General features: G+C 46.8%; 1 protein-coding gene across 1 annotated transcript in view; it reads right to left on the bottom strand.

The window, feature by feature from the left end:
• LOC140398666 (NACHT, LRR and PYD domains-containing protein 1a-like) overlaps window positions 1-13901 on the bottom strand; it is a 121108-nt gene that overhangs the window by 66571 nt on the left and 40636 nt on the right. Inside the window, exons 8-9 of the mRNA XM_072487674.1 lie at window positions 7434-7654; window positions 3813-4069 (exon numbers count right to left, since the gene is read on the bottom strand). Of these exons, the coding sequence (XP_072343775.1) occupies window positions 3813-4069; window positions 7434-7654 (478 nt within the window). The remainder of the gene's footprint in view (window positions 1-3812; window positions 4070-7433; window positions 7655-13901) is intronic.

Genomic DNA, 13901 nt, shown 5'->3' with positions numbered 1-13901 from the left:
ATGATTTCCCTTTCGGAAATCCATGTTGATTATACAACTGCTTTCAAATTCTGTGCTATGAAATTTATGACAATGGACTCTAAGCAACTTCCCTACTACTGACATTAGGCTCATTGGTCTATAGTTCACTGTGTCACTCCAATATTCAAAAAGGGAGTTAGAGAGAAAACAGGGACTTACAGACTAGTCAGCCTAACATCGGTAGTGGGGAAAATTCTTGAATCCATTATAAACGACTTTAGAACGGAACATTTGGAAAGCAGTGTCAGGATCAGTCAGAGTCAGCATGGATTTATGAAGGGGAAATCATGCTTGACAAATCTGTTGTAATTCTTTGAAGGTGCAACCAATACAGTTGACAAGGGGGAGCCAGTCGATGTGGTATACTTGGACTTTCAGAAGGCGTTTGACAAAGTCCCACATAAGAGATTATTGTGCAAAATTAAAGCACATGGGATTGGGGGAAGTGTATTAAGGTAGATAGAAAACTGGTTGACAGCGAGGAAACAAAGAATAGGAATTAATGGGTCCTTTTCAAAGGCAGGCAGTAACTAGTGGAGTGCCACAGGGATCAGTGCTGGGACCCCAGCTATTCACAATATACATTAATGATTTGGATGAGGGAACAAAATGTAACATCTCAAAGTTTGCAGATGATACCAAGTTGGGTGGGAGGGTGAACTGTGACGAGGATGTAGGGTTCCTACAGCATGATCTGGACAGGTTGGGCGAGTGGGCAAACCAATGGCAGATGCAGTATAATTTGGATAAGTGTGAGGTTATTTACTTTGGAAGCAAAAACAGGAAGGCAGATTACTACCTGAATGGTTGTAAATTGGGAGAGGGAAGTGTGCAGTGGGACCTGGGTGTCCTTGTGCACCATTTGCTGAAGGTAAGCATGCAGGTGCAGCAGGAGGTAAAGAAGGCTAATGGTATGTTGGCCTTCATTGCGAGAAGTTTCGAGTATAGAAGCAGGGATGTGTTGCTGCAATTATACAGGGCCTTGGTGAGGCCACACCTGGAGTATTGTGTGCAGTTTTGGTCTCCTTCTCTGAGGAAGGATGTTCTTGCTCTCGAGGGAGTGCAGCGAAGGTTTATCAGACTGATTCCAGGGATGGCGAGACTGTCATATTAGGAGAGATTGACTAGGTTGGGATTGTTCTCACTGGAGTTCAGAAGAATAAGGGGGGTTCTCATAGAGACTTATAAAATTCTAACAGGACTGGACAGGGTAGATGCCGGGAAGATGTTACCAATGATGGGTGTGTCCAGAAGCAAGGGTCACAGTCTGAGGATTCAGGGTAAACCATTTTGGACAGAGATGAGGAGACATTTCTTCCAAAGAGTGGTGAGCCTGTGGAATTCATTACCACAGGAAGTAGTTGATGCTAAAACATTGAATATATTCAAGCGGCGGCTAGACATAGCACTTGGGGAGAATGGGATCAAGGGCTATGGGGAGAAAGCAGGATTCAGCTATTGAGTTGAATGATCAGCCATGATCGTGATGAATGCCAGAGCAAGCTTAAAGGGCCAAAAGGCCCCCTCCTGCTGCTATCTTCCATGTATCTATGTATCTATGTTTACTGTCTACCTCCCTTTTTAAATAGCGGGCTTATATTAGCTACCTGCCAATCTGTGGGAACCATTTCAGAGTCCAAATAATCGATCTATTATTTTTAGGGCCACTTCCTTAAATACCCAATGATGAAGATTATCAGACCCCGGAGATTTATCCGCCTTCAATCCCATTAATTTCCCCCAAACCGTTTCTCTATTAATACTGATTTCGTTCAGTTCCTCATTAAAACTTGTGTTTCTCAGAACCTTCGGTTCATTATTCATATCTTCCTTTGTGATGACAGAAGCAAAGAATGAATTTAGTTCCACAGCCATGTCTTTGTTACCTATTATGAATTTCTCCCTTTCTGACTCAAGACGCCTCATTTTTGTCAATCTTTTTCTCATTACATACCTACAGAAACGTTTACAGTCAGCTTTTTATGTTCCCCGCTAGCTTACTTTCATATTGTATTTTCCTCATCTTAATCAATCCCTTGGTCCACCTTTGCTGAATTTTAAACTGTTCCCAATCCTCAGGTCTATTGCTTTTCCTTGCTAATTTGTATGCCTCTTCTTTGAATCTATATTGTCTCTAATTTCCCTTGTAAACCATGGTTTGGCCACAGTTCCATTTCTATCTTGCTCCAAATAGGAATAAACAACTTTTGGAGTTCTGTTCGTTCCTTGAATGCCTGCCATTGCCTGACCACCGTTCTTCCTTTCAATAACGTTTCCCAGTCCATCATAGCCAATTCATGCCTCAGACCATCATAGTTACCTTTATTGAAATTCAGGACCCTGGTCTCAGAAACAACTATCTCACTATCAACCTTGATTATTATATTATGGTCACTCATTCTCAAAGGTTCTTTCACAACTAGATTGCCAACTAATCCTTTCTCATTGCACAATGCCAAGTCCAAGAAGGTCTATTCTCTGGTTGGTACCGGAACGTATTGGTCCAGAAAACCATCCAGAAGTTTTCCTCTATTGTACCATGACTAATTTGACTCACCTGTAATCACAGATGTTCCGTTATCACATGCATCTCTGATTTCCTGTCTAACGCTATTCCCAATATTACCACTGCAGTTTGGTAGTTTGTTTTTGCCCCTTGGTGTTTCTTAACTCGACCCACATAGATTCCGTATTATCTGTGCTGATATCTTTTCTCAATATTGTATCAATATCTTCTTTAATCAACAATGCGGCATGGTGGCACAATGGTTAGCACTGCTGCCTCACAGCTCCAGCGTCCCAGGTCCAATTCCGGCCTCGGGTGACTGTCTGTGTGGAGCTGCACTTTCTCCCCGTGACTGTGTGGGTTTCCTCCGGGTGCTCTGGTTTCCTCCCACAGTCCAAAGATGTGCAGGTTAGGTGGATTAGCCATGCTAAATTCTCCCTTGGTTTCCAAACGTTTAGTGGGGTTACTGGGTTACGGGAATGGGGATCCCGCACTATGTTTCAATTTTAAAGTAATTAAGTAGTTATAATGGGCGGGATTCTGTTTCTCGATGGCGTTAACATGGCCTCAGGAGCAGAAATTCTGACCGCCATAGGGGGCCAGCACGGCACTGGAGCGACCCACGCCGCTCCAGCTGCCGATCCCCGGCATCAGATGGGTGCCACCGGTTTGCACATGCACAGAGGAACCAGCGGAAATGCGCGTATGCGCCGTGGGACCGGCGGCAATGCGTGCATGCGCAGTGGTTCCTTTCTCCGCGCCGGCCCCGGCGCAACATGGCGTAGGGCTATAGGGGCCGGCGCGGAACAAAAGAGGCCCCCAGCTCGAGAGGCCAGCCTGCCGATTGGTAGGCCCCGATCACAGGCCAGGCCACAGCGGAGGTTCCCCCCCCCCCCCCCCGGGTCAGACCGCTCCCCCCCCCCCCCCCCCACCCCCCACCACCACCAGACCGCCCCCGGAAGCATCCACGCTGAGGTCCCGCCGGGTAAGAGCAGGTGTGAACAGCGCCGGTGGGACTTGGCTTTTTCGGCGTGGCTGCTCGGCCCATCCCGGGCCGCCGAGAATCGCCGGGGGGGGGCGTAGAGTGGCCCCCGACCGGCGCCGCGCCGACCGCACCGGCGCCAATGGCGCCAATTCGGAGTGAGAGAATCCCGCCCATTATACTCTATGGAAAATTCACTCATTGCTTCAGGAGTTGTACCTTATTGCTACAAACAAACATTTTTATGTATTCTTATTCTTACTCATACAATTAAAGAAACCCATATTAAAATGTTTTAAATACCTGTATCAATGCTGCATCATTTGGTAGGACGTAGATATGGAAATTTGAAGAATCAGCTCGGAGTGTTTGATATATTATTATGATAGCGTGAATGGCCACATGGCAGACATGACAGAGGATGACACCCATAATGGAAAGCGGCTTATCTCTCAGTGTGGCATGAGATAAAGAGACTTCCGAAGGTATTTCCAGGACAAATATATTATTTCTGAGACATGCAATATTGAATGTAACGGATTGCATTGGTTCTCCTCCACCTAAAAATATTGTAAAGTTTTATATATCGATAATGTGTAAAGTCCTTGATTTACAATGAATCATCACAAACATTTTTAACAATAGCTGCCATGTATGCCCTTTACATTGCTTTGAGCTGCTACAGAATCATAGAATTTACAGTGCAGAACGAGGTCATTCAGTCAATCAACTCTGCACCAGCCCTTGGAAAGAACACCCTACTTAAGCAAGGGCAGACTAGATGGGCCGAATGCAATCATTTCTTAAGGAAGTGCATGGCCAATACATCGTAATGCTTTGACTGTTGTAATGCAAAGAGACATTGCTGATGACTTTATTTTTTGTGATACAGCAACTTCTGTTTCATTGCAAAAATCGTTTTTTGCTAATGTGGCACAAAGCGTTGCCATCACTGGATTTTGATTTTTTGGGGGGAATTTGCATTAGCATTACATTATTTGTCCATGATGGTCTGAAATATACAATTCATTTCCTTCTACATATTGAAATGGCTTCTTAAAAAACAGCAGGTGGTTGCTCTCATAATTTACAGGAAACTAGGAATGGATTATCTACCTCTAGATGTCAGAAATCAGAGGGCTCAGTAGGCTTCCTCCAGGTACTCTGATTTTCTCTTACAGCCCAAAGACGTGCAGGTTAGGTGGATTGGCCATCCCAAATTGCACCTTAGTGTCAAAAGATGTGCAGGTTAGATGGTGTTAAAGGGATAGGGTCGTGAGTGGGCCTAGATAGGGTGCTCTTTCAGAGGGTTGGTGCAGACCCAATGGGCCGTATGGCCTCCTTCTGCACTGTAAATTCTATGATTTTGTAGCAGCTCTAAGAACTGATCATGGTGATTGATGGCAGTTCCAGATCTCAATAGAAAAGTCACAGATTAATCAGTCTGTTATTGTTCACTCAGTATATGATGGTCAACATAAGCATTTAAATGACTGCATATTTTAAAAGTTATTTCAGTTTATTCCAGCTTGCTTGCTTTTGGGTCATGTAATTTCCAATTCTCATTTTTATTTCTCAAGGACGTGCATGGCCAACACATAGTAGTGTTTTCACTGTTGTGGTGCAAATAAACATTGCTGATGACTTCATTTTTTGTGATGCAGCAACGTATGTTTGACTGAAAAAAATCTGTTTTTGCTAATATGGTACAAAGCTTTGCCATCACTGGACTTTGATTTTTTGGGGGATTTGCAAAGAAGTTTGCAGTGTTACTGTCATTTCGTGCTTTTGAAGTTAGCAGTTTTGTATGGACCAAATCCAGTTCTCGTTAAGCAATCGATTGTGTGATGTTTTATGGTGTCAAGAGCGTTGTTCTCATTATGTTGAACTTTGGAATGTTTATAAGCATGAAAATGGTTGTCAAACAGACTTACAATGTTTTAAATAAGGTAGATATAGATAAAAGAAACTAAAAATATTAGAAATATAGCCAATTCTTACAAATCTTATGATATTTCTAAGTAGAATGTACAGGCACATAATGAATGTCACAAATCACATGGATAGAAAGGTCAAATTTGTGGAACTGATTCATGAAAATCAAATAGGTGGACTGCAAGTGTTATTTGTGATGTTCATTGGCAGCTTGCCTGTTTGGGAGTGTCAACTTTTAAACCCAAGGAGCATTTTAGCTGCAAACCGTTTTCACTAAGGTCTGTAGAAACTGGGAGAGGCAGCAGAAGCTGCACAGGCAACTCAGTCTTTGGACAATGCTTTGGCGATATTGGTGGAGAAAGCAGGAGCAACTATCCAACAAATAGCAGGAAAATTTCCAGGGGAGCTGCAAATGGCAGAGGAGGTAGAACACTCTCAACATCCTGGGGATTACCACTGACCAGGAATTGAACTTGACTAGCCATATTAACACTGGCTTCGCAAGCAGGTTTGAGACAAGGAATCCTGCGGGGAGTAACTGACCTACTGACTCCTCAAAGCCCGTCTGCCATATACAAAACACAAGTGGGGAGTGTGATGGAATGCTCTCCACTTGCTTGGGTGAGTGTAACTCCAACAACAGTCAAAAAGCTTGAAACCAGACTGCTTGATTGGCACTCTATCTATAAACATTCACTCCCTCCACTACTGACGAACAGTGACAGCAATGTGTACCGTCTACAAGATGCACTGCAGGAACTCGCCAAGGCTCCTTAGATAGTACCTTCCAGACCCACATGCATTACCTATTAGGACAGAAAAATGGGAAACCACCCCCTGGAAGTTCCCCTCTAAGCCACTCAACATCCTGATTGGGAAATATATTGCCGTTCCTTCAGGGTCACTGGGTCAAGGTCCTGGAACTCCCTCCCTCACAGCACTGTGGGTACACCTGCACAACATGGGCTGCAGCAGTTCAAGAAGGCAGCTCATCATCACCGTCTCAAGGACAGTTAAGGATGGACAATAAATGCTGGGTTAGCCAGCGGCACACACATCACATAAATTAATTTTAAAAATGTCAAAACTATTGGACCTACGTCATGGGGTCAATGCAGGAAAAGATTTAATTATCTCATGACATCAGCTAAAGTACACCTACTAACTCATATCTATTGATCAGAAAATGTCAAGAATATATAGTTTCTTGACTGCAAAGTCCATGCTAACAGATAATTACATTGAGAAATAATGCATAGAATGAGAAGATAAATGGCGGAATCTTACCAGCTGGCTTTGGTGGCAGGTGGTGTTTTGGAGGATGGTTCATCAGGTCGATCGCCTGGTATATCCCTGTTCCAGCTGCTCTTGCTGAAGGCAGGTGAGCAGTAGAAGTGGCTCCGCATCTGATTGCAGCGTGAAGCCATCAGTACAAATTACCAGTCCGCGTGGATCTCATTGGGGATTTTGTCAGAACCTAATGATCGGTGGACCCACATTGTGAGTGAAGCTTGGAAAGTCCACTCAGGCAGCCTTCTGGTGGCAGGTTGGGAGGGTGGCACTGAAGCCACAAAGCACTACATCTATCAGGCCCCCAGCAGTTTCTACCGCAGGGTCACAGATCGTCCTATGGAGGGAGTCAACCTCCACAATGTTGGCCTGGCAGCTGTAACCCCAATTTAGTTTAAATAATATGTAATTCTTCAGAGGGTGCCTATATCTTGTCTGCCACAGCTGTGCCATCTCTCCTGGTGGGTCTGCTGCATGACAAACCTGCAAGCCCTTCCTTTTGTCCAGCTGGGTGTCAGTTGTTTGTATGGCAGCAAAAAGCAGCCTCTTAATTGGCTGTGTCCAGTAAGACTATGGACCTTAATCATCAGCAATGGAGCCAGGACCCACTTTTGATCTTGCCACTCTTAAAGTTTCAAAGACGGTAAGATTCCGCCCATAATAATAAAAACTCTAGGCCGATAGTTGTCTTATAGATACCTGTCTCACAAATGAAATGAGGAAGGTGAACAGCCAGAACTTTTCCTTCCTGAACTCTGATATTGAACAACGGACTTCCGATTACCCAACATTCTCTTTGCACATCAGAAACGTTTTCATTCCAGAAGCTATATTCATAAGTTATAGTAGCACCTGAATTTGTTACCCATCTCAGTCCAGTTGCAGCACATTCAAATTGTCCTTTTCCTGGTAGGTTGATTCTTTAAAGAAACAATGAAAATGTTACTTCTGCTTGGAGATTTAAGGACAAAATATATTATTATTATTATATATTCATGATATTTGCTTTTGCTGCAGTCAACCAACTATGTCAATAAATTATTTCTAAATGCTGAGAAATATGGATCTGACTAATATACATCGAACTAATCTTCAGGACGGTAATTCACAGTGTAGCCATGTAAAATGGCTAACTCCCGATTCAAAATGGCGAACGGCAAAGGCTGATGGGAAAGTCAGCCAACAGGACCAAAATGAGCAGCTGCAGGTTGTCTGTGTATTTACCTCTGGAAAGGCCAGACAAGATCGATACCAGCAACCATCAGCATAACAAAACACCAGCCATCTGCATACTAACGAGCAATCCCCGGGAACAATAAGCAACATTTAGACACACAAAGAAAAACCAGACTCTTTGGCGCCAGCAGAAGCCTACACAAAATGAGGTGAACGACCACCTCAAGACCGCCCATCGATCAGGGAACCGCTCCAGCATTGGAAAAAATCGAACCAAGTGATTGGGACAAAGTCCAATCACTTGGACCAGGTACAGGGTCCGCCCTGAAAGGCGGGAAGCCCCTGGGGACTATAAGAATTGAGCCCCAAGTTCAAGGCGCGCTCTTCCAGCTCGCTTAACTCTTCAACAACCACTCAACCTGTAAGTCTTACTATGAGAAATTAGCATTTTATGTTGTTTTTGCATGTATAACTCTGGTTCACAATTAAGATGTCAACAATAGGGCCTGATGGGAAAATAAGATGTCAAGCTACAGTGAGCAAGTTGTTGTAACTATGTACAGGACTGACCTTCGGGGAGGAACGGGATGTACAATAACAGGACGCAGGTGCAAGCAGGGGGCCTCATTCTTATCTTTTAATTGACGGTCCAAGGATATACCAGGAGCTAACAGAAACTACTAAGCAAGGGGGAAGACAAAATGAACATAACAAGTCCAAATAAGGAATCACTGATAAGGAAACTACCCTTTCGGCAGTTTGTGGGATATGTTTCTCACAGATTGTATATAACTAGTGATGCTGTATGAATTCTGTGTGTCTGCCAATGTTGATGGGCTGCACCCGCTCTTGCAAGATCGATTGAATAAAATACTACTTCAGAATTTGACTAAGTGTAAATTATTATCAAGTGAGCGGTGTTTCTCACAATACTTCAACGCTCGCTACGAGATAGGCGCTCCTAGCTACCAATCTGTACCAACTTCGAATGCCGCAGGCTCAGAACCCGAACAAAAGGCCATTCGTTTCCCTGACCTGGTGGGCCAGTTCCAAATTAAGTATTGGCCTGTTAGCTGTAGAAGTAGCTTAGACGTAGAATTTGTACATGAGTAGCGATTACTGTGTATAATAAATGTGCTTTTATTTGAATCTTACTAAGCGGTGTATTGTATTATTGATCATTACTCGGACTTGAACCACGTGGCGGTATCATAAAGATACCTGGCGACTCAAGAGCAAAGGTGATAAAACAGAGCAATTAAACTAAGGCAAAGTTAGCAACAACAGGTTTGATGCAATTGGTTTAAATGCATTACTAATGTTTACAACACAAGTAGAAATGTCCTGTGGCATTTCAAATCAGGAGTCAATATCAAGCAAAGCATGAAACAGAGTTTGGGGCAGAAGACTTTTTGACCAGGAAATGGGTGCACTATGCATGACTAATTTAAATATATACATTCTGTATTTCGACTTATACTTCCAATGCTATCAAATTCTCCATTTAAATAGTGAATAAGCTAGCACTTACTGTCTAGAAATCCAGAAGTCTGGACTAATAATTTCAAATTATAAATTCAAACCTCACAATGGCTATTAGGGAAGTTAGACTCAGTTATTTAAATAGATGAGAAAGAATTCCTTCCTAAACAGTACTCGCTGTGCATTAACACCATATAGACAGCAGCACTCACTCCAGTGGCTTAGCACTTTCAAAGATAAATTGGAGATGGGCAATAAATATTGAGAGTTTCCAGCCATGCTTACATCTCATAAACAACGTCACTGTAACTACTGGACTGTTGTAAAAAACAATCTAGTTGATTATGTTCTTTAGAAACCCACTCTCCTCAACCGGTCATCACCATCATAATAATAATAAGAATCTTTATTGTCACAAGTAGGCTTGCATTAACACTTCAATGAAGTTACTGTGAAAAGCCTGTAGTCGCCACACTCTGGCGCCTGTTCGGGTGCACAGGGGGCAAATTCAGAATGTCCAATTCACTTAACAGCACTTCTTTCGGGACTTGTGGGAGGAAACCGGAGCACCCAGAAGAAATCCACACAGACACGGAGAGAATGTGCAGACTCCGCACAGACAGTGGCCCAGACCCACCAGCAATGTGATTGACTCTTAACTGTCTTGTGGAATAGCCCAGCAAGCCACTGAATTTAAAGATGGATGATGAATTCTGGCCTTTCTAACTTTGTCTGCATCATTTGAATGAAAAAAGAAAATCAAGACTAAGTTTAGTTATTGATGTACCATCAATTCACTACAAGACGATGAGAACGAGTGAACATAGGCTTTATATCCAAGAACTTGCTGCCTGTGACTGCTGTAACAATGAACGCCGCACACAGGCGGCAGGTCTATATACCGCCCCGGGGGGAGGGGGGTGGGGGGGCGACCCAGAGGCGGAGCCCATCAGGGTTCCAGTACAATACATGGAAGGAGATCATATTACCATTCCCTGGCCATAGGCCACAGTACTATACAGACAACTAATATTATGGTGAATACATTCACCCTCTGTTAAAAATGAAGTCCAGCAGGGGTGAAGTGGGGTCATCATACATTCAGTCTGTCTGGAGGCCGGATTATTCTTTTGGACCTCCTCAGCTCTGGCAGTGCGGCGGGTACGGGCGTTGTAGTTGTTGACTCCGAGAGCGTGTTGACTGGAGCTTCAGTCCGGCGTGTCGGCAAAGGTTGAGGGGTGGGGGTAGGCAGGGGGGTGGTGGATGGCGGCAGTGTAGGCGTGGGACAGTACAGGAGACACGGGGGGGGCGTTAGGGATTTGGGGGGTGGGGTAGGCAGTGGGGAGGGGGGCGCGTTGACATGGGAATCAACGGGTGGCAGGTCCTGGAGGGAGACCGTATCTTGCCGTCCGTCTTGGTGCGCGGAGTAGGCATACTGGGGGTTGGCGTGCAGCAGCTGGACCCGCTCGACCAGGGGGTCGGTCGCATGGCTCCTCGTATGCTTCTGGAGAAGGACAGGTCCTGGAGTTGTCAGCTAGGATGGAAGCGAGACCCCGGAGATGGACTTCCTAGGGAAGACAAACAAACGGTCGTGAGGGGTCTCGGTCGTGGCTGTGCAGAGAAGCGGTCTAATGGAGTGGAGTGCGTCGGGGAGGACCTCCTGCCAGCGGGGAATCTGGAGACTTCTAGACTGAAGGGCAAGAAGAACAGCCTTCTATACCGTCGCGTTCTCGCTCTCCACCTGCCCGTTTCCCTGCAGGTTGTAGCTCGTGGTCCTGCTCGAGGCAATGCCCTTACTGAGCAGGTACTGACGCAGCTCATCTCTCATGAAAGAGGTGCCCCGGTTACAGTGGACGTATGCAGGGAAACCGAACAGGGTGAAAATGCTGTGCAGTGCCTTTATAACAGTGGCCGAGGTCATGTCGGGACATGGGATAGTGAAGGGGAAGCAGGAGTACTCGTCAATGACGGTCAGGAAGTATATATTGCGGTTGGTGGAAGGGAGGGGTCCTTTGAAGTCGATACTGAGGCGCTCAAAGGGCCGGGAGGCCTTTGCCAGGTGGGCCTTGTCTGTGCGGTTTGCACCCTGTGCAGACTTGGCAATCCCTGGTCATGGCCCTGACCTCCTCAGTGGAGTAGGGCAGATTGCAGGCCTTAATAAAGTGGATAAGCCGAGTGACCCCTGGGTGACAGAGGTCATTGTGGATAGCCCGAAGTCGGTCATCTTGCGCGCTGGCGCATGTGCCGCGGGACAGGGAATCTGAGGACCCATTGAGCTCCCTAGGATGATACTTGATATCGTAAGTATAGGTGGAGAGTTCGATCGTCCACCTCAAGATTTCGTCATTTTAAATTTTGCCCTGTTATGCATTGTCGAACATAAAGGCTACCGACCGTTGGTCGGTGACGAGGGTGAACCTCCTACCAGCTAGGTAGTGCCTCCAATGCCGCACAACTTCCACAATGGCTTGCGCTTCCTTCTCGACAGAGGAGTGTCGAATCTCGGAGGCGTGGAGGGTTCTAGAAAAGAAGGTTATTGGCCTGCCCGCCTGGTTGAGAGTGGAGGCCAGGGCGACGTCTGACGCATCACTCTCTACCTGGAAGGGGATGGACTCACCCACCGCGTGCATTGCGGCCTTAGTGATATAAGCCTAGATGTGGCTGAAGGCCGAGCGGGTCTCAGCCATCAGGGGGGATATAGTGGCTTTGATAAGTGGGCGGGCTTTGTCCGCATAGTTGGGGACCCACTGAGCGTAATAGGAGAATAGCCCCAGGCAGCGTTTGAGGGCCTTGAGGCTGTGGGGAAGGGGAAGTTCCATGAGGGGGCGCATGCGGTCGGGGTTGGGCCCCAGGACCCCATTTTCCATGACATGGCCGAGCATGGTTAGCAGGGTTGTGCGGAAAATGCACTTCTTCTTGTTATATGAGAGGTTGAGGGATTGGGCTGTCTGGAGGAACCTCTGAAGGTTGGCGTCGTGGTCCTGCTGATCATGGCCGCAGATGGTAACATTGTCCAAGTACGGTTATGTAGTCCGCAGCCCGTACTGGTCCACCATTCGGTCCATCGTTCTCTGGAAGACCGAGAGACTAACCCTGAAATTTGGCGGACCCCTACCACCCCTTACTGTATGCGGCCTCATAACCCTTAAGGTCGACCTGCCTTCTCTGTTTGCAAATCTCACCCCGGATTGCAAACCCCTCGCCACCAGGAGCAGACGGTACAGCGCCCAGGACAGGACCTTCATCAGGTCTGAGGTCCAGTGGCTGCTGTGGGAAGGTATCATCAAGGCCAGCAACAGCCCCTGGAGAGCCCAAGTGGTAGTGGTGAAAACGGGGGAGAAAAACAGGATGGTCGTTGACTAGTTAGACCATCAATCAGTACACGCAGCTCGACACGTACGCCCTCCCACGCATATCTGATATGGTCAATAAGATTGCACAGTACCGGGTCTTCTCGACAGTGGACCTGAAATCTGCCTACCACCACCTCCCCATTCGCAAGGCGGACCGCCCGTACACAGCGTTTGAAGCAGACGGCCGTCTTTACCATTTCCTTAGGGTTCCCTTCGGCGTCATTAACAGGGTCTCAGTCTTCCAACGGGAGATGGACCGAATGGTTAACCGGTACGGACTGCGGGCCACTTTCCCGTACCTGGATAACGTCACCATCTGCGGCCATGACCAGCAGGACCAAGACGCTAACCTTTCCAAATTTCTCCACACCGCCAAACTCCTCAACCTAACCTGCAACAAGAAATGTGTGTTCAGCACGAACCGATTAGCCATCCTCGGCTATGTGGTTCAGAACGGAGTTCTAGGGCCCGACCTCGATCGCATGCGTTCCCTCATGGATCTCCCCCTTCCCCACTGCCCAAGGCCCTCAAACGATGCCTGGGGTTGTTTTCGTACTATGCCCAGTGGGTCCCTAACTATGCGGACAAGGCCCGCCCACTCATCCACTCCACCAGTTTCCCACTGCCGGCCGAGGCTCACCAGGCTTTCAACCATATCAAGGCCGACATCGCCAAGCCGCGATGCACGCGGTCGACGAGACGCTCCCCTTCCAAGTCGAGAGCGATGCATCAGACGTCGCTCTGGCTGCCACCCTCAACCAGGCAGGCCTTTTCCCGCACCCTCCAAGCCTCCCAAATTCAGCACTCCTCCGTCGAAAAGGAGGCCCAAGCTCTCGTTCAAGCTGTGCGCACTGGAGGCATTACCTGGCCGGCAGGAGATTCACTCTCCTCACAGACCAATGGTCGGTTGCCTTCATGTTTAACAACACACAGCGGGGTAAGATCAAAAATGTTAAGATATTGCGGTGGAGGATCGAGCTCTCCACCTTTAATTACGAGATTTTGTATTGCCCCAGTAAGCTCAACGAGCCCCCCGATGCCCTGTCCCGAGGTACTTGTGCCAGTGCACAAGTGGACCGACTCCAGACCCTGCACGACGATCTCTGTCACCCAGGGGTCACCCGCTTTTATCACTTCATTAAGGCCCGCAATCTGC

Source organism: Scyliorhinus torazame, chromosome 1 (genome assembly GCF_047496885.1).
Source record: "Scyliorhinus torazame isolate Kashiwa2021f chromosome 1, sScyTor2.1, whole genome shotgun sequence".
NCBI classification, from domain to species: domain Eukaryota; kingdom Metazoa; phylum Chordata; class Chondrichthyes; order Carcharhiniformes; family Scyliorhinidae; genus Scyliorhinus; species Scyliorhinus torazame.
This window is presented reverse-complemented; position numbering and strand designations above follow the sequence as displayed.